Consider the following 25,386-nt stretch of genomic DNA (forward strand, 5'->3'; position numbering starts at 1 on the left):
CCCGGCACTGAGAGGTCTGGGGCGCTGGCAGACCGGCTCACCCAGGGAGAACCTCGGGGGCGGTACCGCTCCCCTCCCTAACGAACTACAGCTCCCGGCGTGCCTTGCTGCCGCCTTCCCTGGCCGGGCCCGAGCAGGTGGCGCGCTGCCCTGCGGGAGCTGTAGGCAGGGAGAAATAGATGGGCAGCGGGGCAGTGGTGGGCAGGGAAGGGTTGTGGGTTCTCGGCCCGGTTGTCGGCTCGGCCCGCGGTCTGTGGAGGAGAACCGGGAGCCGGGCAGGGCGGGCGGCGGGGCGGAGGACCGCGGGGAGCGGGGAAGCGCGTCAGTCACTCCGCCAGGCGGCGCGCGCGCTCCCCGCGCCGGATGCTGAGGGGGGGGGGAAGAGGGGCCTCGGGCGCGCGCTCGACGAGGCAAAGGGGGGTGGGGGGGAGGGAGAGGAGCCGGGGGAGCGCGCGCTCGTATGTAAATGAGCGGGCGTGAGGTCAGAGGCAGATGGAAAAGGGAACAGAAGGAATGGCCGCCGCGGCTCCCGCTCCTCCTGCCGCCGCCTCCCAGTGCCGGAGCCCCCGCTGCACGGCGGAGCGCAGGGGAGTCCGCCGAGAACTCGACTCCTGGCGGCACCGGCTCATGCACTGTGTGGGTAAGAGAGGGGGCGGTGGCGTGTCCCGGCTGCAGCGGGGGGGACCAAGGGGCGGGGGACGAGGCGGCGAGCGGGGTCTGAGAGGGGAACGGGCAGCGGGGCGGGCGAGGCTCTCCGAGCCCAGGTCTGTCGGGTGGGCGGAGGGGGGGGTGGGGGGGGGGGGGGGGAGCGGGGATGTAGGAGCGGCTCCGGCAGCTTTCTTGGAGGGCGGGAGCGGAGACGGGGTCTATAGGGGAGAGCGAAGGTCCTAAGCAGCCTCCGGGCAGCAGAGGGTGGATGTTAGGGCTTCGCCTGGGGCCGCTGGGTCCCTCCCGTCACCGCTGACTGAGAGCCTTTCTCGGCTCGGGTCCTTTTGTCTCGGCTCCTCGTCGTTCGCGCGGTGAGCGCCGGTGGCTGCCCCCCTCCTCTCCTCCTCCATCGCCAGTGCCTGGGGGGCGGAGGGGGGAAGGGAGCCCGCCTCTGTGTGTGTGTGTGTCTGTGTGTGCGTGCGCCTTTAAGAGGGAGCCGCTCCTGCACTGACGGTTGGGATTTGAAGTTTTCCCTCCCCCTGGAAGTTGTCATGGCGACGGCAGCTCTCCCCCCCCGCCCCCCCCCCCCGCCCGCGGGGCTGCCCCGGTGGCTCTCGTGCCGGGAGGTTTCCCGGGTCACGTGCCTCCCCCGCGCGTGTCCGGCTGGCGGGGGCGCGCGGGCACCGGCGGCGTTCCCGCCTGGAGGAGCCCCGGGACCGGGGCTGCTCCCGCTGCGCTCCGCCCGGGCAAATGCAGCCTCCCCTCCCGGCCCCTGTCCCTGGCATTTGCCACTTGTGCCGCCTCGGGCGGCGGGCGCTTCGGTGGGGATGTTTGTTTGTTTGTTTTGGGGAGGGGGGGGGTGTGAACGCTGAGGCCAGGAACTGCTTATCTGTATTGTTTCAACAGACATTTTCCTTCTTGGGGAAATAGAATCCTTGATCTTCGAGTGTTAGAGTCAGAGCCGATCCTCCCCGATGGCTGAGCGGGGAAACGCATCTAGTGTGGCTGGGAGGGTGAGCAGCGCTTCATTCAGTGTTTCTGCGGGCACTTGAGACAAGATCAAAGAAGTGAATAGCTAACAAGCTGGTATACCTGTGTTTATAGGCAATTAGCACTGTCCGAGTTCGTGGATTTTTTACGTTTTTCAGTAACGTGATAACTGCTGCATAAGCACAAGCTTCTTGATCTTGCTGTGTTGCCACAATAGCACTTGTAAACACCTGTTATAACACCTGTATGTATGTTAACATGCCCCTGTATGCTTGAAGTGTCTTTTTAGTCCTCCAAGTTATAGTATTGTTTAGAAAACAGTGTTTTCTATGCACTACTACGCTATATAATGCTTCCAACAGAAAGAACACATTTTAATTAGAATATATAGGAGAGCCAGATTATTGGCATAGATGTTGTTAAATAAGGCGTTAAATCTGAGGAAGGCTGTCTCTCACAAGTGGCAGTTCCTGTGGTTGCCTGTTATTTAATGGCATTTCACTAAAAAGTTTAAGCTAAAATCCCAGAAGTCTGATAATCAATGGATGACTGAAGGAACCATCGTGTGGTAATTGTATACTGTCAGATGTGTTTGAGAAACAGTTGCGCAGCACAACCCACACTGAGAAGACGTGTAAAGAAATACAATAGGTTGAGTCCTCTGCTGGGCAGATCCCCTGGGTTTAGGGAACTTCTTCAGAGTTGCTTTTTGGGTTGGCCTTCAACTGAGAATTTCAAAGTGCAAAACTATCGTGTAATTACTTACATTTTATACTGATTGCGCTACGGTGGTGCTTTGCATTCAGCTTTGTCTTTTTTGGAATAAAAGCTAAGAGTATTATTTCTTTGTATATTCGTGATTTAAAATTCAGTTAATAGAAAGGAGCCCTGAAATTACTAGCAACTGCTAAGGAGAAAGGACATAGGTTATGGTTTAATAGTTAGTCAAGAGCTATCTCGGTTAAGAACTGTTACCTGGCAGGCCTGTTGAGCAGCCCTTATCAGAGAGAGAGTGTAAACAAGTGGCAAGAAAGTGAGTAGTCAGGATAATGGAGGTAGAGTACGCTTAACAGGTTTGGGCTGGGGGTTTTTTGTCGGGGGGGTGGGGTTCCCTTTACTCCTTTGAAATTCTGTTGCATTAAATTCTGTAAAATAGGCTCTAACAATAGCTAAAAATAACTTCTATAGTAAAAATGGTTTGTTGTTCTCACTAAGTATTCCTAAGGATTTGAAGAATGTAACAAAGTTAGTGTTAACTGGAAGGTCTGAACAATGCCTGGGGTGATGGCTGAAATGGCAACATGGTGGAGGAAGGAGTGGTGAGTATGATGGATTTGGCACTCTTCTCAAAAGCAGTATGTTTGTAGCAAAGTGAGAAGAACAATATGGTAATGCAGTAGTCCCCCAATTCTTGAACTTTTCAGATGAACAACTTTATTTTGATGTCCTGTGTCATCTACCGTATTGATACTAAATTTGATATTGGCATTTCTGTAGTATAATTAATTGAACACTTTGAAATCATTTACCTGTCAAGGATTCCTCATCATTCTTTCTTTATGGAAGTGGTAAACTGATCCAGAGATAACACCTCCAAGACAGTGGTTGAGGCTCACAGTGAACACTGTTTATATTTACAACAGTGAGACTGAAAAAATATTCAGTGGAGGGCTAGTGATGGTTAGGGACTTCCGCTTGAAGGGCTCAGTTGCTGAATTGTTCCTTGGTAAAAGCCTGGTTGCAGACTTAACTCTAAAGCCATTTACATTTATAAAAGCATGGGGTTTGCCAGCCTAATAAATTAATTTGTGCTCTTCAGAATATAATTTAAAGTCTCATATCAAAATGTTTGAACACTTGAAGGATTCATAAAGAAAAGCAGTGATAAAATTTCACTGACATTGCTGAAAATTTGTTTATTTGGTATCTAAACATACTTGAAGGTACAAAAGACTCCACATTGTAAATGAATGAAGTATATTAACAGAAATTTGAAATAGGTATTCAGTACAAAATATCTGTTCAGCTGGAAATCTTTGTGTGTGTTATGTTGAGCACTGACATTCTTAAGATGCTTAGACTTGTGCTTATTGGGAGTTCCTAACTCTTGCGTGACTCGATCAGAGTTCAAAACTTGATGCTCTTAAAAAACACCTGGAGATCTCAGTTCTGTTGGTCTCCTTACAGCTGTATAGTACATGCTAACAAGTACTGCTTCTACTTACCAGCAGTGCTCACTGGTATGTTTTGTCCTAGGTACAGTCTTTGTGGCATAACTAACACAAAATACCCTAATTCTAAATTGTGTGTTTATAGAAAAGTGCCAGAAAGCTCAGAATTGAAGTACCTGAGTTGGCTAGTAACTGAGTACTGTGGTAGTTTAAATTGCAAGATATTTTATAGATGTGAATATCAGAAGGATTAAAAAGTGCTCTCTGGTGCTCTTTATTAGAACTTCGTAATGTGAATTGATTAATTCTATTCCGTTGGATTGAGAGGCTTCGGCAGTATGGAGCTGTAAGTCTAGCTTTGTGATCAGCCTTAAAAAACAGTATTTATTTAGGTTTTCTCAAGCAGTAATTGATCCCATTCCCCAATTTCATTTGAACTTCATAGGTAGAGTGTTGGCAAGTACTCTGAGTTCCTTCCTGTTACTTTCATGAATAGGCACAGAGGAGAGACCCATGGCTGGGATGCAAGAAAGCTTCAAACACAGGGTCAGGCTTTTTGCTGTGTTATCACAGTAGCCTGTGGAGCAGTTGGAGCAGTAATATGGGGCTTTTTAATGGAAAGTGCTGGGTAGTTCCAACCATGGATGTTGGAATCTTGCTAGGACCCTGCAGTGTGTTGTGAAAATATAACAGTGTCTAAGTAAAACTTTAATTTTCAGTGAAAGATTAAAATATTATTGCTACTTTTTCTAAAAATACATTGCTATTTGGGGGAAGGGCATAAGTTTTACTGTTCCTCTGCTGTAGCTCAAGGGCACACATTTGACAGGAAATAGCCTTGGTATTTCTTATGAAAACTGAAATTTGATCAAAGTGAAAATCCATTTTTGTATGCTTGTGAAATCTAGCATACAAATACTCCTTTACTCTTGTTAATTTTTTTCAGACTTTTTTCTTTCAAAACTAGGATACATTAGTGTATGTAATTCTGTTTTGATAGATCTAGACTTTGAAATTTTTTAAATTTTTTTAATTTTTTTTTTTTTAGTATTTGAACTTCTGTTCCAGATTGCTAGTTTTGAACAAACTGTCTCAAGAGCACTTTCCAAGAAGAGAAATCCCCCCCTCCCTGCCAGACAGAAGACTTATAGCTGCTCCATTTGGTGGTATCCCCACACTTGCAACAGTCCTGCATTAAATACCTCATATCTTTATTCCACAATATGCAGCAGTGTTCTCACTTTCCATGTAGTAAGTACTTTGCAGCAGGTTAGTGTCACTTTTTTTTGTAATACCACCATGGTTTTAGGTGCTTTTCTATGGTTGCCATGGTAGTAGTGGGAGAACCAGTTATTTTACTACACATCCGTAATGTTCTTGTGTTTCTACTGATGATTGTTATGGTGGCTTAGTGCTCTGTCACCTGTCAGGCCACAAACAGACTGCATGCAATAGTGACTTCAGTATGATACCTGCTTTGAACTCTTTTGCTTCCTTGGCACTCCAGCATCTTTAAACAACCAACAAGCCTGCTATAGCCATAGTGCCATCATCCAATATGATGGACAGTAATACTTTAGGTGTAAGGTGTTCCTGAGGATCTGCTGTGCTTTGACCTGTGATGTGAAACCCTTGGTGTGACTCCAGCGTGAAGCAGATCAAGGAGGTAATCTCAGTTACTGCAAATGTTGGAGGAAGAACAGGAATTAAATCCTGATCTCAGCCACAGCACAAGTTCACAGGCAGTTTTTGATGCAATGCGGGAAGATGGGAGCATGTAAGGGAATAGCTCAAACTAGTATTACAAAGTCAGGTGTGCAAGTGGGCATTAGCATTGATCACTTACTGTGAACCACAGTTGACAAATGCAATAAAGGGCCATTTTGCATTGTCAAGTCCCTTGAACTGTTACTAGAATGGAGTAATTGCAATTCTGACTACATGTTCATACCTCTTGGATGCTTGCATCAGCGCTCATTGGACCCTGATGGCATCTGACCCACTTTGACTCAGTATCTGGTCAAATGACGGAGTTGATGGTTTGCAAAAATAAAATAAAAATCTGGTGGTTCCCGCTGCTAGCACAAGGATAGGAATGGGCCTTTGCAACAGAAGCAGCATGGGTAATAGCAGAAAGAAACCACTGGATTGGTTTAGTTGACAGGAATGGAACACAGTACCAAACATACCATCCCAATTTTCCCTGAACAAAACAGGCTAACAAAAGAGAAAAAAATGGTCAGTGTGTGTATATAGGTCATTGGAAGTTGCTGCATTGTATGTATTGCATTAACTGTCTTTAGGCTGAAGTAAGAGAAAACACATGGGGTTTGTTTTGTGTTGTACTACCTTTGTTTGAAATATGTAGTGTTAAATCGGCTTCTTTTCTGTATCCTCTCACAATGCATTTAAACTCATCAGTTTTCTCTCAGAAAGAAGTAATTGCCCACTGCTGTCATGTGTTTTTGAATGGCTATCTTATGATTGACTCTTGAGAGAAATTTCTGTGAGGTGAAAACAGCACAAGAAAAGTTAGAGAGATTTAGTTGAAAAGGCAGAGGGAGGAAGTTCTGTGCATTTAGCTGTAGATGCAGTACTAATTCACTGATCCCTTGAGAACCTGCAATTGTAATGATCTGTGGAGCATAATTTTTATGAAAGGTGAAACTGTACATAGACTAACTGTACTACATAGACTAATCCATGGATTGTGTGGCATGCATGCAGTGCCTGGTTTGAATTCTTTGCACATGGAACAGAAATGTGTTGCTGGGCATGCAAGCAGATACACATATCTTCAGTAGTGCTGATAAAACCTGTGATTGTTTTTGGTGCTCCCTATGTCTAGATACTGGCATGTGGAAGCAGTTCAATTTTTAAGTGTTCCAGGAACTACTGTAATCTTTGTCAGTGTTTCTAGGCATAGCTTGAACTTTCTTATTGTATGTTCTTATATGGTAGCTATTTACTTTTTATGTGCTGATAGAGAGCTGCGAAATTTAAACTCTGATAGTCTTCCTACATTATAGGCACTGAGAATTTCCTAAGCTGGAACTTGTGTAAACCAAAACCATGGAGTGCAAATAAAGTCACTGCAACTCCCTCTCAGTTCTTCCTTTGATTTAGCAACTTTGTACTCCAATGCTTGAGGTTGGTAACTTTCAAGGGATTTTTTTTTGCTGATGCATAACATAATACTGTTGAGTTTCTTTCTGAACTCACTGTATGTACCTTAAAGATTTATGTTGATTGGCATGAGGATTCATTTAGTTCAACAAACTAGACTGTAAAACTAATCTAGTTTAACACTAACCTAGAAAACAAGAGGGGAAATGTGGCAGGAGGTAGAAGAAAAGGTCAGATCTAGTTTAACTTGGATTGGTTTTCCATGCAGGTTTACAATGTACCTGTTTTTTCCCCTGAGTCAAGTGTAAGTAGCTTTACTGGGGAGAACAAGGCTTCTGATATTTAGCAACTGCTTATTTTAGCAATATTTTTGTGTGTTTGAAGTGTGTAAGTTGACTGGAGAGTGTCCTAACCAACAAGACTCTTGATGAGAGAGAATACAGTATGACTAACAGTAAGATCTTTCCACTTGTTCTCCCTTTGTAGTAGAACTTGATTGGTGTAACAGTGAACTGCCCTTCAGTTTTAAGTTAGTCTGGGGGGCCTACTGTAAATTTTTTTGCTGTTGTTGCTCTGGGTCGGTTTTCTGTCAGTTGAGTCTCCTGAGCTGCCTTGCTATGTGAGGGAAATAATAAGAGGTATGTGTTATCAGATCAGTGTATGCTGTTGAAGAGCTGTATTCCAGCTACTGTCAAATATCTACGGCTTGTAGTGCCCACAGCTAAAATGGGAAAAATTAGTACCTCGTTCCCTTTTCCATCCTTGCCTTTTTTATTTTTCAGCTACATTATATGGGTGTTTTGAGTAGATGGTTACAATGAATCCCTTTTTCTTGAATATGACTCAAGTATCAGGGCTTCAAACAAAGTTGTTGTTCTAACCTTTAGAGTTCTGTGTGTTTATGTAAAGTGTAGAGGTCAGGCAGAGCTTTATAGACTTCACTAACTTAAAATTCTTCATCCCAGTTAGAACTACTGTCTTTTATGTTATTCTTGAACTTTGCTCTTTTCAATGTGCTTGGTGGGAGCTTTGATAAGTTGGAACATTAATAGAGGTTGGAACTGAACTGAATTGGTGTGGTTCACATGTATAGTATCAAACTTCTGAAAAGTAAGATGACGTTCTAAATTTGGCTACTGTACATTAGGAAAAAAACACAGCACACAAAACCAAACAAAACCAAAAACACAACCCTGTTTGGGGGTATAAAGTTGTTACGTGATATATTTCTTCTTTCTCCACTGCTAATCTACCACTTTTTCCTTCCATTCAGTAAAGGCATAAAAGAAGCCAGGAAGAAGTGAGGGGAGAGGAGGGAAGATGGATGGTAATGGCTCATCTGTTTGAGTGTGTAAGGACACAGAAGATGTATTGCAAAGAGCAGAGAAGTCTGAATCTGCGGAAATGCACTGAGCTGAGGAGGCTGAATTCCTTTTAATGGGGCGTGGTCAGCAGCATGTCACTTTGCAGATCAAAGAGCCACATGCCAGGGTTGTTTTTTTTTTTGTTTCTACTTCTGGCACAGTCCAGGTTCCTGTGTAGTATCTTGAGAAGTTGGATTAACCCCTTTTTAGATAAATGTCCCATTCTTGGCAAAATTCTTCCAGCATCAGTTACTGCTCTTGTATTTGGTTCTCAACATGCATCCAGGCTTGTATCTCCATAGCAGCATGTGTAGTGTTGCAGGAGGGTAAGTTGGGTTAATGCCTCTAGAAGTGATTTTTTTTTTCCTATTTTTAAATTATTTTTTTTAAGTTTGTTGGCAAATGAAAGCTTACTGAATTTGTGACCTCTTTAACTATGTTCCGTGCTTTCAATTTCTCTATAACCTAGTAGAGTTCTGATATCCAATTATGAGACATCCTAGCTTTTGAGGCATCTGGGGATTGATTACTCATGTTATTGATCACTCAGAGTGCTGTTCCATGGGAAAAATTACTAGTTTTCGGTGTGTTCTATTGTAAAATATTGCTAGTTTATTTCAAAAATGCTAATTTTTCAGATTTTTAGTCTTTATCTTCCTCCTTCCACAGTTTCCAGCTTCTTCAAATCATCTTAATTAAAGGCTAGTTGGTCTTACATGTGAATAATAGCTCTCACTGTCACAATTCCACTTTCATGGAATTTTATGGAATATTTAGCTTTGTAAACTAGCTTTAGTGCATTTCTAGTCTGATGATCCACTAATAAGTCAAAGAGCAGTGTAATTAATCTAGGGTTGACTATGCTCCTCCTTTTCATCACTATTGTCAAAAAGCTTTGTATGTCTTATTTAAAAGTTTTATTTTCTATTCTAGAAGCAGTACACCATTTAGTAATGCCAGGTTAAAATGCTACTGGTGTAAAACTGCTGGACATCTTTTGATTAACAATTAATTAGTATTGCTGCCATATATAACGTAGATTATAGAAGACTCCTTTAAAGGAGCGCTGCTTGTGATTGCAGCTGGCAGTTTGGCTCACAGAACAGAGCGTGCCACAGCAAGGCCCAGCTAAATGCAAAGATCTGACTTCACTTAAGTGTAGCTATTAAGCCCCGTAATCTGAAAATGGGGGAGGATTATCAAATGAGCTACTGTTTTGTGACCTTAGTTCAGATGTAGGTCATTCTGGTGTTAGCCACTGATGAGGGGGAAGAAAAATAGAATCTGTTTGAGTTTTACCGCTGGCTTACATTGTTCTGTGTATGGGCTTTGAACTGTCTCAAAAGTTTGCTTTGCTATCAGCTAAATAATACAGTGATTGTGGAGTTACCTGTGATTCTGGTATGTGCTCCTTAATTTTTTTTTTAATTCTTCCTGGACCATCTCTGTCCTTCTCTTCATCCTTCAATTTTCATGAGTATTATTTGACTAAAAACTCAAAAGTGGTATACTACAGTGGCTGTTGGGGAAACAAGGTTTATAAACTCACTTCTGCCATTTTGAAAAGTATCCCTACCCATAGCAGGGGGCTGGAACTAGAGGAGCTTTAAAGTCCGAGCAAAGCTGTTCTATGATCTCTATTTACTTGGGAATTTTGCCACCTGTTGAGTGTTTCACTGTGTTGTGGCTTTTGAGGTCGAAGATCTTCCTGTGATATTTAGAGAGTTTGAGGCTCTCCTGATCGAAGCCCCGCCACACCTTTCTGTTGATGCCTAAATCTTGTTCAATTATAGTTGTCCTGTGATCTATCAGGAAGTGAGATCCTTTGGTCAAAGTAATTTCAACTGTGCATCTCTGATTATTTCATTACAAGTATGTTCCTGCACATCATTTAATTAGATGTGAAATGGAATGTCATTTGTTTATCTTTAAGGCCTACATCATGCTCTCTGCTGATGCAATGAGTGACAACTTCCGGTGTACTTTAATGCTTCTTTTAATTGTTTGTTAAATGCATTTAGCAAGGTAAAACTTACTCTTAAGGAAATTGTGTTCTTGAAACTAGACCATCTCCTTCAACAGTACTTATTCTTGCCTTCCTCATTTTTTGTCAGTTCTATGCCTGTTTTACATGCACAGTTCCCTGCAGGCTTGATGAAGTTTTGTCTTGAGATGTCAATTGGTGTTTAAACTGGCTAAACCATGACAACACATCTGTCCTAACTCTAACTGATGTATATGCCATAAGCATTTAATACCAGTCTGCTGTAGTGGATTCCAAAAACACTCCTTTTCCATGCTACCAAGCCCTCACAGCTAAGGACCTCAGAAATGTGAGGTGGCTCTTGATTTTTTGCCTTTCTTGTTTTTCTTAGGTGCCTTACTGAAGTTTGGTTAATCCCTTACTGCTTTTTAAACAGCAACAGCAAACCTTATCTTAAACTCATATTGGCCTTACTTTTGAAATGCCAAATGTTATACCTTCTCAGAAAGAATTTCTTCAACAGGACCATCAGACTGGTTAGGATATATTGGAAAATACCTTTTGTTCCCATCTGCATCCTTGTCAAAGTAAATAGACTCCTGAACAAATGGGTTCTACCTTAGTAAAATAGGATTTAATAAGAAATGGTCCATTTGGAACCTGTGGTGTCAGTTCTTATCTGGAAACATTGGAAGTGTCCAGAGACTCTGCACTTAGTGCTGATGTGAAAAACTGCACTTCAGCACTGACCATAGATCAACTTTGTGCACAGCCATCAGAAGCAACCGTAGATGAACCCTGGGTCCTTAGAACCTCACTGTGTCAGTTGCTCAAAACAGAGCTTTTTCTTAACGCTAGAGCTTCTCTGCAAACATCATAGTTTCATTGGAGAATTCATATTAGAGATAAACTGTTTAGTAAATCTTAAAATAGCAGAGTTTTTGAGCAAGTGTTTGTCTATAAATCAGTCTTGTCTAAATTATTGTCATAATCTCTGGCAAGCACTCCTTGTCCCACAAATCTTCAAAGAGTGAACTGAAAATTTCATGTATTTTGTATTTAAGTAGTCAATGGTTTCTGCAGTTACACTGCAGGAAAAAAGGCTGTGAGAGAAACACACTGTAGTGTGACCTGAAAAAACTTGCATGATAAATTCAGGTTATTGAAGTCCGTGATATTATTTGCTTAATATGTCTCTTAATTAATACTTGTCCGGTGGTTCAGGAAGGGGTTTTGCTGACCCACACCTGGCTTTATAAGGCCTTTACTCCTTTACTCCAGGTTGTCTCATACAGTAGTTGACAGCTGCTACTTGATGTAACTTGAACTAATTTCCTGCTCTTTCATATTGCCTGAGGAGATCCTGACATCTTTTCGGATTGAGGAATGGAATCATTCACTTTGCCTCATTCAGCCACCAGCATCATATACTAGGAAGAGCCAGAACAGCCTCTTCTACTGTTGTCTGTGAGAGTAGTTACTTGGTAGTAATTTGGATGGTGTATTTGAAGAGCTGTTAACTCTCCTTTGCTCTGTGTGGTGCTGCACTTTTCCACCTGCCCTTAACTGACCTGATTAAGTAGCATTCAGGGTAGTTGCAAACTGGATACTTCACAGCTTCATGTGCTCAGCATCTCAAGTGGCAATCAAGCATTTTCTCCTCTTTCATTCTCAGCCTTTCTGATAAGTAATAAATGTTTTTTTTCTCTTTGTGTGAGAGATATGAGTGATCTTGACCTGTGAGACTGATTTAAGAAATTTGGTACCAGATAGGGAATTTTATACTAAGTTTTCCACAATGCTGGTACTGAGATTGATCTGATTCTTGCTGAAGTTTCCCTCCTGCTGGAAATGCAGACTGTAATCACACTTGTCATTTAAGAAATCCTATTCATGTATTTCTTGACCTTGCAGTTCACTTGGCTTCCCTAAGTGGTTGCAGTTGTCTTTCCAAATTGTTTCATTAAGATGGAAAAGTACTCATAGATCAGCTCTAAGTACTGAAGTTTCTTGTTTTTTCTTGAGACTTGTGGGAAGCAATGGGTTATGGCTGTCTTGGGTCAAAGAAACTCTCTAAACTGTGAGTGGAATAATGAACTCTGCTAAAAATTTTGCCTGTTCTGTTTATCTTATAATATAGTTCTTATGGAGAAAAAGAAATGAACCCCAAAACAACTGATTGTAATATTTTTTTTTTTTCAGCGGCTTCATCTTAGTGCAGAATTTGTGCTGAGATGTTTTTTTAAAGGAATAAAATAGGGACATTCACTTTTTTTCCTTTTTTGCATAGTATAAAGTGAAGAGGTATCTCTTTGTTTTTAAAGCAGACTAACAAATTTAAAAGTGAGAATTACTGTCTATGGAAATAATGAATGCTTGCTTTTGCTAAGAAAGAGACAGTGCTGGAATACAGAAAGAACAGAGTGTTGTTAAGACAGGATAGCTACTGTATAAACCCATCTGCCTTGTGTTAGAACTCGTCTGTTCCCACCATGATTCAAGTATTCAGGATCTTACCGCTAGGTACTTAAAAAATGTATCTGGTTTTCCTTTGTGGCATTCTCCCTGCTCCCTAACTCAGGTTGGACAGTTGTTAGTAATGTGAATTTTATAGTCTAATCAGAAATTCAATACAAAACTGTTAAAAAATTCTCCCAGTAAATTCTTATATGTATTATGTGGTTGAATTTGAGTGCTATATGAATTCTGTTCCACTGCAGATGAGTTCATGTCCCACACTTTGAAGCTTACCATTTTTGACTTTATCTTGTATCATTTAATGACTGGGAGGAAGTTTATCAAAAGTTTTTACAGATGCATGCTAATTGCTTAAAGAAAAAAAAGCCAGACCAAAAAATAAAACCCAAAATCTAAACCCCAATCATGCCTGCTTAATCTTTTGAATTGTGTCAAATAGTAAAAGCAAATCCCTGAGACTTTTTCCTGTTCTCTACTTATATGTGATGCCTTATGGCTGATGAAAATGCCCAGTGTGAAGCTGAAATGTGTGTTTAAAATCTTTCTTTCTGTATTTCTGCTTTTCTTATCTCCAGGGGCAAGTGAAAGGATTCAGGCTTCTTAATGAAAAGTTAAACAGTTGGAAACTTTTGTCTATTAATTTCAGTGTATTCTGCAAGTTCAACAGATGTTGACTTAAATGGTGCCGATTCCAGCTTGGCTGTCCATGGCCTGTAAGCTATGCCTATGTGCCTTGAGGAATGACATCTTTTTTGTTATTCACTGGATATGTTTAAGAACTGGTTTGAAATCACTGTTTAGCTGAATTCTTTCAATCTAACAGGAGGCTCTGAGGCACTTGCAATTTTAACCTTGAGCACCAGAAAATATTTTTTAGAGAAAGTAGGCATAGTAAAAAAAATTTATTTGAGGTGAAGTTTTTTAAATTGATAAAAGTCAGTTTCTTGTTAACATGTTGCTGGCTCTAAATTTTGTCTAATTTACAAAGCCAAATTGTTTGTGCCTGGATTAAAAAATGATGGCTGTTAGAGGGGCTGGGGGGGGGGGGTTATTGGTGAATTTTTTTAAAAATAGGTATTTGTAAAAATAAACTGTAAATTAAAGGTGAAAATATATGGCATAAGTATTATAAAATGCATAAAAGTGAACTTAAAACAAATTTAAGAAATTAACTACTCTTAAAAAGGTATGTTCCATTCATTTCATGCTAATATTGTAGTACTTCTAGGATTACTAAAACGTTTCTAATGGTCTGGTTTCAGCATTTCTGTTAATGATATGTTTGAAAATAAATATTTTAAGGAATTCAACACTGAGATTTATAGAGTTGATAGTTCATTCACTGCATTATAGTTTGGTAGCTTGATACAAGCTGTTCCTTCTGGAGCTTCAGCAGGTAAGAAAAGTGTGAATTGATTTCCCTGCATTCTAGTTGCAGGATTTTAGTCAATTTCAAACTTCCTAAATAATAGAAACCAATAAATAGTTTCTCAATATCAAATAGTTTCTGAATAAGAGGAAGATAAATCGGCTGGGAGAGATGAATGACTTTTCTCCAGTTCATAATTTCAAAGCTGTTTGTGAGGAATAGACAGGTTGTTTGACACAGAAATTAAAATTGAAAAGAAACTGAAAATTCCCTTGAAACTGATTCTCTTCTGAAATTCCTCTTCCTTGTAAAACTTTGTGTCAGGCATCAGTTTCATGGAATGCTCTGAAGGCTTGTGACTTCATTAGCTTGCAGTAGACACATGGTGTAACACAGAGTCCTAAACTTCAGTTTCTCGAAAGCCCATCAGGCTAGGAATGTTTTCATGGTTTTTTTTTTTCCTTTCTTTTTTTTTTTTTTTTTCTCGGTGAACTGGTGTTTTCTGGCAACTGTTTTTCTCTAACAGCTTTTCTTAGCGGAAAACCCAATGTTCTTTGATTTTGATAATCCAGGAAGCGTGTAAGACCTGTTTATTTTTTAGTTGACTCCTAGCCTTTTTCCCAGATGCTGATTGGATGTGTGAAACTGCAGAGTAGTAAAACAATGTTGTGACTTATTCATTGTTACAGACTCACTGTGGATTTGACTTTTCTGTGGTTTAGTGAACATCTGACTGGGCCTTCATGTAGACAAAAAGAATTTGTCTAACAATTCCAAACTTGTTAGGGAAAATAGCCAGACTTTTTAGTCCTCTTGTAAATCTTAAAATTATAATTAAGAAACAGTCACATGCTTTAGGGACATGGTTTTCTGAAAGTGACAGCTGTTTCTATGTCTTATTCTTGGGCATTTTTCTCCTCATGTTGTAAAACAGTTAAATTGATACTGAATGAGGAAGTCGTGAGCATTTTTCCAAGCTGGATATAATCTTCTTTTACAGTGTCTTCCTCCTTCTGAATTTCCTTCTCTAAGGACACAAGCTATGAACTGGTCAAATTATTGCCAGCACTGATCTGAGTAACAGTTGGTATCTATCTAGCTCTGATGTAGAGTCTTGGAAAAAGAAAGGCAGCATAAGCTTCAGTCTGAAGAACACCAATATTCACACCAGTTCCATATTTAAATGTCCCAGTGCAGCATCTGGGATTAGATTACTGTTCAGAGAGAGTTTTTAGAGAGAACAGAAATGAAGTTTTAGTAACTGTCACTTGGAAGCATTTTTCTCTCTCCCTATCCACAGAGCAGCATAGTCATTTCTGAAGTGTCTTCCTTATGCCTTTTAAATTATAAATAACACACGTCTCTCAGAATATCCATCTGCTACATTAGAAATTAAATCTACTTTTAATTTTGGCAGTGTCTGAAGGTACAGTAAAAGGTGTCATGTTGGGCTGTTCTGTTTACAAGTCTGCAAGGGCACATTGGTATAGAAGAGCTGCTTCCCTTTATTGAACCTCATTTTTCTTGCTGTGATTTATAAATACCTGAACTCAGAGTTGATACTAATTGCAGTCTTTATTTAACCTACAAACACTTCCCCCTCCCACCCCTGTTGGCTGCCACCCTTTTCTTTAAAATTGTGAACAATTGGGGGGGAGGCACGACATTTCCTCTTTTTGTTCTGCCTCTGAGGTATGGCCAATGTCAGTTTCCCTCTTTGTATTCAGCTTAATGCTTGTCACTGCTTCGTGTTACAGCTAGTTCTTTTGGTGTACAGAGTATTTTACTGAAACTATATTTCATCACTGTCTTCATCCCCACAATAAAGCACAGCGTTGAGAGTCAAAACCAAGGATTTTTATCCTAAATGGAAAGTAAGAAGTTAGAACTGGCATGGTTCTGTAGTCTCATTTCAAGTTTTGGTCACCGTGTCTTGCTGGCAGCAGCAGTGTCCTCAGCTGCATTAGTTCTTGGAGTCAAGATTTGCAGAGAAGGAAAAGCATCATTTTAGCTATGGTTTGGAATTTGTATTGGAGTCTAAATAGAGGATTTCCTCCCTTTCATTTTGGAATCTCTGGTATGTTGGTTCCTGTTTGCTCAGGGAACTGAATCAATATGGTAAAGAAAATGAGTGTTTTAAGTTAAATGTTTAGAACTTTCTATTATAGGAGAACTTTTCTAGTGCTGTAAGCAAGAAATGGATTCAAGCTAGACAACATATTCAACAGAAGCCCCCTCCCTGCTCCATTCCTACACAAAATCTGTCCTAGATTAAGTCTCAAGAATTTTTCTGCAAGAAAAATGGGTTCTTTTTACCTGATAATTTGGCCAACACTTTGTCAAATAATGTATTTTAAGGATAGATATTTTGTAGTGATGTTACAAGCAGGAAAAATAAAATGTTTGAATAAAGACTTAATAAATAATTTAATAAAAATAATTTTTGCTTCTGTTGTCATGCTTTATGTCTTGAGTATTCTGTCTAGAAAGTTACTTTTTTTGGTTTCTTTCTTGTCATTTGTATAAATGACAAAAATGTGATTGAGTGATTACTGGTCTGTGTTTTTGTATTTGGGGGGATTTTTTTTGCTTTTTTTTTTCTTTATCTCAGTGCTTCAGTAGTTTCATACTATAGTCAATCCTTTCCATATTGTTGTAGTAGTAGATTTTAAAACAAATATGTAAGTAGAACCAAACTGAAACAAGCCACCATCAAAAACAAAAACCCTGTGACTTTGAGATTTATGTCAATATATAAGCAAGACTAAAATTATTAATCCCTTTATGGTTAGTGGGGGATGGTGGGCAAAGATGACAGCTGCTGACGTGTGGAAGGAAGGGAAAGGTGAAAGAAACAGACACAGATGTTAATGCTTAAATTAAGTTTCTCTGTTAAACACACTACTCCACTCCTATAAAATATTAAAAAAACTGTTTTCTGCAGAGTATTCTTTAACAAGTTGTAAGGGAATTTCTGCTTGTATCCTAATGGTGAGACAAAGGTAACTAGGTATAATAAAAAAAAAAAATAAGGATGTAATTATTTTATTCTTTTTTCAAAGTTTTGAATTAGGGCTACAGAAAGCTCATAAAATGTTTTATAAATAATTGAGAGCAGTCCAATATATGAGAGGAACTTGGTGGTGGATGACTAATATATACATACTCTTAAGGGGTTTGAGTTTCTGATGTAATTAATTTAATTTTCCTGTCAGTTGGAGGAAAAAAGGTACAAAAATTTTTACCAGATAACCATTTTTTCAGGTAAACCAATTCCCCTCAGTAGTGGAAAATAATGGTCAACAAAGTGCACTTAGAAAATATAGGTATGTTCTTCAGAAGGCTGTAAGTTAACATGATTAGAAGCTTAAAGATGACTGAACATGAGCTCCAAGTCACTTTCCTATGAAAGAGATAACTTGTAAGAAAGGCAGATGACTTTTTCTTTTTTAAGTAAGCCAGAACAAAATACTGCTTTCTACTCTTGCACCTGTATTAATGATAAATAATATTTATAGTAAATATTAAAGCATTATTGAGAGAGAATTTGAAGAAAAGTGAAAGGCTTTCTTTCAGGGAAACTGCCTGGAGTACAGTTGAAAAAAAAAATCAAAGGCAGTTCTAATACTTGACAAAATGTATAAAGCTGAATTCTGTCTGTTGGTATGACTGTTTTAATCCAAGGTAGCTGTCTTTGTAAGGCAACCCACAGAACTTCCTCCAAGTATACTCCTGTACTGGGCTAAGCTAAATAATGCAGTCATGAAAATGTACAGAATGGGGAGAATGAGAACTGAAGCTTTTTCTTTAGATATAGTACTGTTTTGAATTACATGCTGTTTTCAAAAGGAATCACTGTTCAGGTGCATGAAACAGGGCAAAGTTAGAAGGATAGTGGGAGGAAATCAAATTAATTTGTTCACATGGCAATGTCAGTTATGTCAGTGAGTTTTAGCTTGGAACTTCATGTTTGTGTGTTATACCTTGCCATGAAGCTAGTAGTTCAAGTGTGTATGGGGTAAAGGGGCAGGTAATAGGGGAGGTTGGCTTGTTGGTTGGGCAAAAAACAGTGTGCCAGATCTGTCTTTCAGTTCTTACTTGTCCATAATTTCTTTCCAATGTGATTTTAGATTCTGATACTCCTCATAAAAATTATGTAATAGTCCTTGTAGATAAAGAAATGCCAACTCAAAATATAGCTTGTATGACTTCAGAATGGGAAAAGAATTCATATGTCAACTAGGAAAGTGTTTAGAGGCAAATGTAGAAACAGAAATTGAACTCTTTGTTATTGTTACCAAGTCTGTTTAATAACTGGGTAAACTTACAGTTGCTGTTACCACACCAAAAAATAAAAGAAGGTAGTTTAATTCTAATGCTGTGTCTGGCAGTACAGTGCTCAATCTCATTAAATGTAATCTTATTCTTTGGATTTTCCTAATTACATTTTGAAGACCATTTATTAAATTTTGCAGCCTTTTAAGAATTGAAATCAGCAGTTCTGAACCTACTTTCACATTAGTTTTGATTTTTAAAAGCAACATTAATGGGCTAAGCTCCACACTGCTTAAAATGTGCGGGTTTTTTTCTTCAACTTTTGTTTTCTCTACTGAGACTATTCAAAAAATAAGGAAGATACATGAATCTTCCTTGCTGATGCTTGTCACTTAACAGGATCTCTATTAGGAGTAGGGGCGAGACCTGATATTATGTAAGGAGCTAAATAACAAGTGTTTTGGACTTGAATAAAACTTGAACTACCGTAACCCAGATGTGATTCTTGGTGTAGTAAGCTACAAAGTGACGGGTGGTGGAGGTAAACTTTTCGGAACACAGAATTTAGGAAGATTTCAACATAGACCGCTGCTAACTTTCTTAAGTGGGTTAACAAAATTGTGTTTTACAGAGCCTTAAGGCTCATTTTTTCCTAGCATGCCTCCAGTGGACATAGTGTTTAAAGCTAAAAGTCTTATTTCATTGTAGTAAAAATACACATGCATGCTCTGTCCTTCAAAGCAGTGTGCACCAGTCTCACCCTGTGCCTACCTGATGATGTGCTGGAAAAGAAGGGAGGAAGCAGAACTTCATTTACATGCACAGAATCTTCCAAATTCCTTAACAGAGCAACTGAGAGAGGACAATAGGATCTCATCTAAAGGGTAACCTTTTTTTAATCAGATGAAAAGTGGAGCAGTGACTATGAATCACGTGAGCAATCTTGATACGTGTCTTCCTCCTTCATTTAAATTTTTTCTATCCCTGTAAGGAGCATTCATCTACTGTTTGTGGTATGCATCCAGAGGTACAAATAAAACAGCCTTTATAGCTTTGAAAAATATCAAACCAGAAGTGTATTTAGAAGCATTTGCACTTTTATCTTTGAGCAGATGAACTGATAAAAGGCTTATACTTTGCTAAACTGGAAAAGCTGCAGCAGATCAGAAGAGGGGAGAGCAAGTATAAGGAAATGGGTTTTTTAGGTAGCTTACTTTGAGGTCATTGGTGTTGTTATTATAGTTTGCACAAGTTTTGTGAGGCACCTCTTCAGATTTAGTATTGTGTTCTAGCACTGAGTAAAAGAACAGATAAAAAGTGCTTTGTTAAAATTTTTTAACTAAAAATGTTTATATTTAATTAAAATGTCCCAAATATAGGCTTTAAAAAAAGAAAAGCCTCATAGCTAAATCCCTAGAATTGGATTACTTCTTAAACAGAAACATGGGAGGGGGAAAAGAAAAAAGACTAGTAAAGAAACAAAAAGTCAGAATGGAAGGGAAATATATCTTCTTTTATGAAATGAACTTTCCTTTGAAAAGCATACAAATTCAGGAGTTAGTATGGCCATTTACAAGATTAGGGGAATCAAGAAATAAATGTAATGTTGAGTGCACCAAACCTATCAAAAACCTTTTAATATGACCTGTGCATATATTGCTGTTCCCTTTCCCAACTATAGAGTAAGTACTACTCCTGAGACCTACCAAGTGGTTCATTTGAAAGTGCTAGTTAAATGGCAGCTTCCATCTATTACATGATATTTATTCTGGTTTTGGCTATTCTTCTAACACATGGTCTGAGTCATTCAAAATTTTTGGAAACATAGTTGTAGTCCCTATTCACTTAGAGGATGTGAGGAGGGAAGGAGAACTGTTTCCTGTCAGAAACATTGTGGAGATGAGATAAAGCTTTTGGAAAAACAGTAGTCAACGTATAGCTAAACCTGTCTAACCTCAATTTGTACTGTGTAACTGTTCTATTACTATATCTGTCCAAAATTAACCTAGATCAACTTTGCATTAAAATTCATGTAAATCTTCACCTTGTGATTTTCTCTAGGCTTAGTGCAGCATAGACTATCCATTGCTTCCACAGTGAGAGAGACTGTGTTTACTTCTGAGTTTCTGAATGGAGAAGGCTGTTACAATTCACAGCCATGCAGCTGCTGGTGAGGAGTAGGATGAAGAAAGGCTGTATCTGGTCATGAGGAAGAGTCCCTGTACATTACTTGAGTACCTCTAAGTGTCTATAAGGTGCAGTGTTGGACATTTCCATGGAATATATCCATTTAATTATTACTCTGTTTTATTAATGAGAAAGAATTTTACCGCCTGCACTGTTCACATGTGGCACTCTAATGTGTAGATAGGTTCTAAGATGTTTCAGACACTAAGTAGTTTAAAGTGATAAAACATTATGGAAAACTTTATGATTTAAGCTTTGTGAGCAGCTGAATGTGTAGCTTCTCTTTAAGATTTTAAATAGAAAGTTGTGAAGACAACTAAAGACTTCCTTTGGACTTAATAAACCTGTTTTAAATCTGAGTAAACTTGTAGAGACACTTAACCTACTGGAATTTGTGAAATATTGGGTTTTTTTAATTGCTCTTCACCTTGCAATTTCTTTGACTTTATAAAATAGCTAGTAGGATAGCTCAATAAAAACCTTGCCTAGACCCTTGGCCCATGTGAGACTTCTCTGGTTTAGACAAGACAGTACAGCATCCCACTTCTATTTCCACTGTGCTCCCCCCATCTTGGGGGAGGGATGTAAATCAGTGACTACTAAGCCCACAGAAAATTACTCAGCTACTCAAGTTCCTCGCTTCCCTTGGGATCCTGCATTCCTCATGGCAGCTGTGCCCAAGACCACTGTTAACTGTCACATCACTGATTATCGCTTACTTAATGATGAGTAGCAGCTTGATGGTGGCCTCCCCTATTGAGCTTGTCCACCACCTCAGGCAGGCTTGTCCTCCAGACACCACAGAATCCCCTGGGTTGCTTGTCCACTGGCATGTTGCATTTTCAGCATATGTCTTGGTGATTGTGCAGCCTTTTTTTTTTTTTTTCCCCTTTTTTTTTTTTATGATGTTGGTTTTTGGGTGGTATTTTTGGTTTTTGAAGACTTCATCTACTTACCCTTGATTGGCAGTCTTTAACAGATGTTCACTATGATGTTCACCTGGTTGAATCCTGACCTGTAGATTTTTAACTGTCCTGTAGCCCATTCCACACTAAGGCTGTATTTGTTTAAGTTAAAATCTAAGCACTGTCCTTGACTTTCTCACTTCCCCTTTTCTTAAATGCCAGTATCCATCCACTGCAGTTGTGTGAACTGTCTCACCAGTAAGATTGTTACATGCTCTGGTTTATTATCCCTTGTACTTGCATCCTGTGATGAATGCTATCATATACAGCTACTTAAGGTGTGTTCCTGCTTACCAAATTTGTTCAGGGGGACTGTAAGGTCTTTGTGTGCATTTGCCCTCTCTGCCATTCTCTTTCTTTCTAGGCTTTAGTCTCCACTGTCCTGAGAAGTTTGAAGACCTCATTATGAGGCAAGTCCACTGGCAATGATGGATTTCCATTATCAGATAGATCCTGTCTTTCTCAAGCAGTCTGTTTCTCAAAGGATCCTAATGTCATAAGAGCTGAAGTCCTGCCTGCAGCCATGTAGTCAGATGTTGATCCCACTGGAAGTTTGTTTGCCCAAGGAAAGCCTTCACCCTGGATCAACACCTGGGCTCTGTTACTTATTACACGGACACCTGGTGTCATTCATCATTGCCCCTGTGCTCCTGTAGTTAGTCCTGGTGTGCTGAAGATCAATTTTGGCAGTATTATGGTGGCCAAGTAGATGGGTAGCAGATGATATTTTTAACAGCCAGATGAGCCATAAGAGTTTCTCCGTAACATTGCGAGTTTGGACCAGAGGTAACAGCTGAACTTCTGAGACAGCCAGTCTAGCTGCTGGGCAGAAGCCCCATGGAAGTCTGCAGCTACTGTCACCTGTTGCTTCCTTTTGAGGGCCTTGGCTGTGTTCCGTGGCTTATATGCCAAACCTGATAGAACTTGTTCCTGGCCTATATGGCTTTTTGGTACCCCAATAGCTACCAGTGGAAAAAGAGAGCCCCCTTCCTGTTCCTGGAGGTCACAGCTTCATCCTCCCTCCTCGTGGGAGTTCTTGTCCCATCCCAGCCCTGAGTGAAGAAAGCAGTTTCCGTTGGTGGGAGAAAGGTGGGAGGGAGAGTTAATATAGAGGGGAAAAAACCTGTTCACAGCTTTATTCAGAAATACAAACTGTGCAAACGTGTAACTGGGTTAAGAGACTAGCTCTGCCACAAATTTCTACTTATGAAGACTGTTGGAGAAACCTATCTTGAATTTTGAAGGGTGTCAGATTAAATAAAGCTGATTCTTTCTACATGAAGATATAATAAATTTATTAGAGAAAGGAGTTTGACAGATTGGGGTATTGCAAGTTAGTAGAGCCAAGTGTTGCTTTTCAGTTTGGAGCTAGAAAGTGTCATATCTTGAGTAACAGTTTTGAAAGGCAGCTTGGAATCAAAGAGGCAATCAACCACCATGAGACAGCAAATTCTGTAAAACTATTTTGAAGCAAAATTTTTCCATTACTGAAAGTATAAGCAAACTGTACTTCTAACTGATTTCTGTAAGCTCTTCACATTCTGGAGAGTTCTGGAAAGCTGCTACTACTGTTTGCTTAAGCATACTGACTCAAGAAAGAAAACAAAGATTTATTGAACTGCTTGTGTCCAGATGGTTACATTTTAGGAATCAGTGCCAGCATTCATTCATTAGTACTAGAAACTAAGATATATCTTCATGTTTAGGTTAAAATTGTATCAATTCTGCTAAAAGGCAGTGGAGCATGGAAGTTACACAAGTGCTTTCTGGGAAAATTTTAGCCTAAGGCCTGAAAAAATACTCTCTTTATGTTCTTAGGTTGTACAAGTGTTATTTTCAAAGAAGGCATCCAGTATCTAAAGGTGAGGAAGCAAATGGTTGGGTGGGGTAAGTCTGTTGTGGCTCCTTGGAGAAGTTCTGTAATATTTCAGGAAGAGAAGCAGCCCTTTGGATGGATAGGATGGAATTACATTCAGTAAATTAGCAAAGAAGCAGACTGTTGTATACTTTCCTCAGGGTAAGAAAAGAAAAAAAACCCAACAAGTCCCACAGTGTGCTAATTGCCATCTTTAATACAAGCTGTATAGAAGTCTGTTTGGAGGTTGCAGTCTTCCTTGAGAAACCGCTGTTTACAGAGCTGGGGTTTCTGTGCTCATGGTTTTGCATAGGCAGGAGCAGGTAGTAGGACAGGCAGATAAGGACGAAAGTAAAGGCAGAAACAAGAACCACCCTCCACAGGGTGGGAAGGGTGGTAGATGTTCAAAGACCAGGGAGATTTTGGGTCCTGACTGGGATGGTAAACAAGCTTCCTGTTGTTTGATTGACAAAGTCCTGAAAAATAGGAGTTGCTGTTTGCTCTTTTGAAACAAGCAGAGTTTTCTCCAAGAGCTGCTTCATTCATTTCTTTACCCAGGGACAGTAACTTGGCAGAACATAACTAACTGCTGTCCTAAAATGGCTTTCAGTCTGTAACAGTAATGGCAATACACATGGTGTGTTTTGTATTTCCACTGTGTTGTGTTTGGAGGATTGCTATCTTAACTTCAGGCTTCATGTCTCCTGCCTTTTTTGTCCATAACCCTTTGAAACCAGAAGAACAGGGAATTTCTGCAATGCCAAAATTATGTGAATTTATATTATATTGAATTTAAGAGTCACTGGATGATGCTTTAAGGTAAATTTTAGTGTGTGCCTGAGCTTTAGGCTTTTTGCTTTATATATATATATGTATTTGTTAGAGGACGGTGGTTTTGTCATTTAATTTGTGTTGTCTCATGGTACTATATATATTACAAAGAAAAGTGGAAAATGAAATCCATATCAGTTCAAGATATAAAGCTATAAATCTATTTATAGCTCACATAGCAGATTTGTGGAGATTATAATTGATTCACAGTATAGTCCATATATTAAAATTACTTTGCAATGCAAATTTTAACAAAATTTGACTTAGCAAACTGAACAGCTCCTATGTGTTGAGATAGCTTCCCTTGTCTGGTTCAAATATGGTACATACTTACTCTTCCTTATTCTAGTGTGCATACAATCTAAACCAAAAAGCAAATATAACTTTTGGTGAGAGAACAGGATGTTGTGTTGTCTTAAAAGATATCACATGATGAGCAAATTTTGTGATTCTGAATGGTCTTTGTTGATGGCAGTTGTTTCCTAAAGGTTTTGATATTTTTATGTGGTGTGATAATAAAATAGTCTTGCAGAGTTCTGGTCTAGCAAAATAGCTACAAACAGGCCTTTAGTATAAAGAATGAGAACCTTCAAATGCTGCTTTGAATTATCCTCTTATTTTCAAATAAGCTTATTATTTGGAAGAAGAAGGGGGGCACTTGGAAACTTTCTATATTGAACAAAACTTGTGTTACATTGATGATGTAAATTGTCACCATATTTCATCAATTGTCATGCTTTTTTTGCGTGTGTGTTTGGGGTTGATAAAAAATTCTGTTTATTTATCAGTCATTTGATTTGCTCTGTGTCTCATCACTCTTATTGAAGTATTTAATTTTTACCAGATACCTAAACAGACTAGCTGGTAAATCTGTAAAATAATTGGATTTATCTAATCCTCAATTTTAAAATGTTTTTGTACAGATACAGAGGACTAGATAGCACTGTCATGGTATCCAAAGCAAAAGAAGCTTTCTTTTTTTTTTTCTATTTGTTGTAATATTAGCCTACTCAGATTATGTAGTTTCAGGAGATCATGAGAAGCTTCTGCTCTTGAAGTTTTTGGGTTTTTTTTTCTTTTTCATTTTTTTCTTCTCTACATGACACTGATTCTCAGGCTAAGAGAGAAACTCCTTCACTTGCT

General features: G+C 39.4%; 1 protein-coding gene across 8 annotated transcripts in view; it reads left to right on the forward strand.

Moving 5' to 3' along the window:
• The first annotated feature begins 445 nt into the window (after positions 1-445).
• Positions 446-25,386, forward strand: part of LCORL (ligand dependent nuclear receptor corepressor like) — an 82,005-nt gene continuing 57,064 nt past the window's right edge. For all 8 annotated transcript variants that reach the window (XM_058837532.1, XM_058837533.1, XM_058837529.1 and 5 more), the window contains exon 1: positions 446-640. In XM_058837532.1, coding sequence (XP_058693515.1) covers positions 493-640 — 148 coding nt within the window. In that variant the 5' untranslated portion in view covers positions 446-492. The remainder of the gene's footprint in view (positions 641-25,386) is intronic.

Source organism: Poecile atricapillus, chromosome 4 (genome assembly GCF_030490865.1).
Source record: "Poecile atricapillus isolate bPoeAtr1 chromosome 4, bPoeAtr1.hap1, whole genome shotgun sequence".
Classification (NCBI taxonomy): Eukaryota; Metazoa; Chordata; class Aves; order Passeriformes; family Paridae; genus Poecile; species Poecile atricapillus.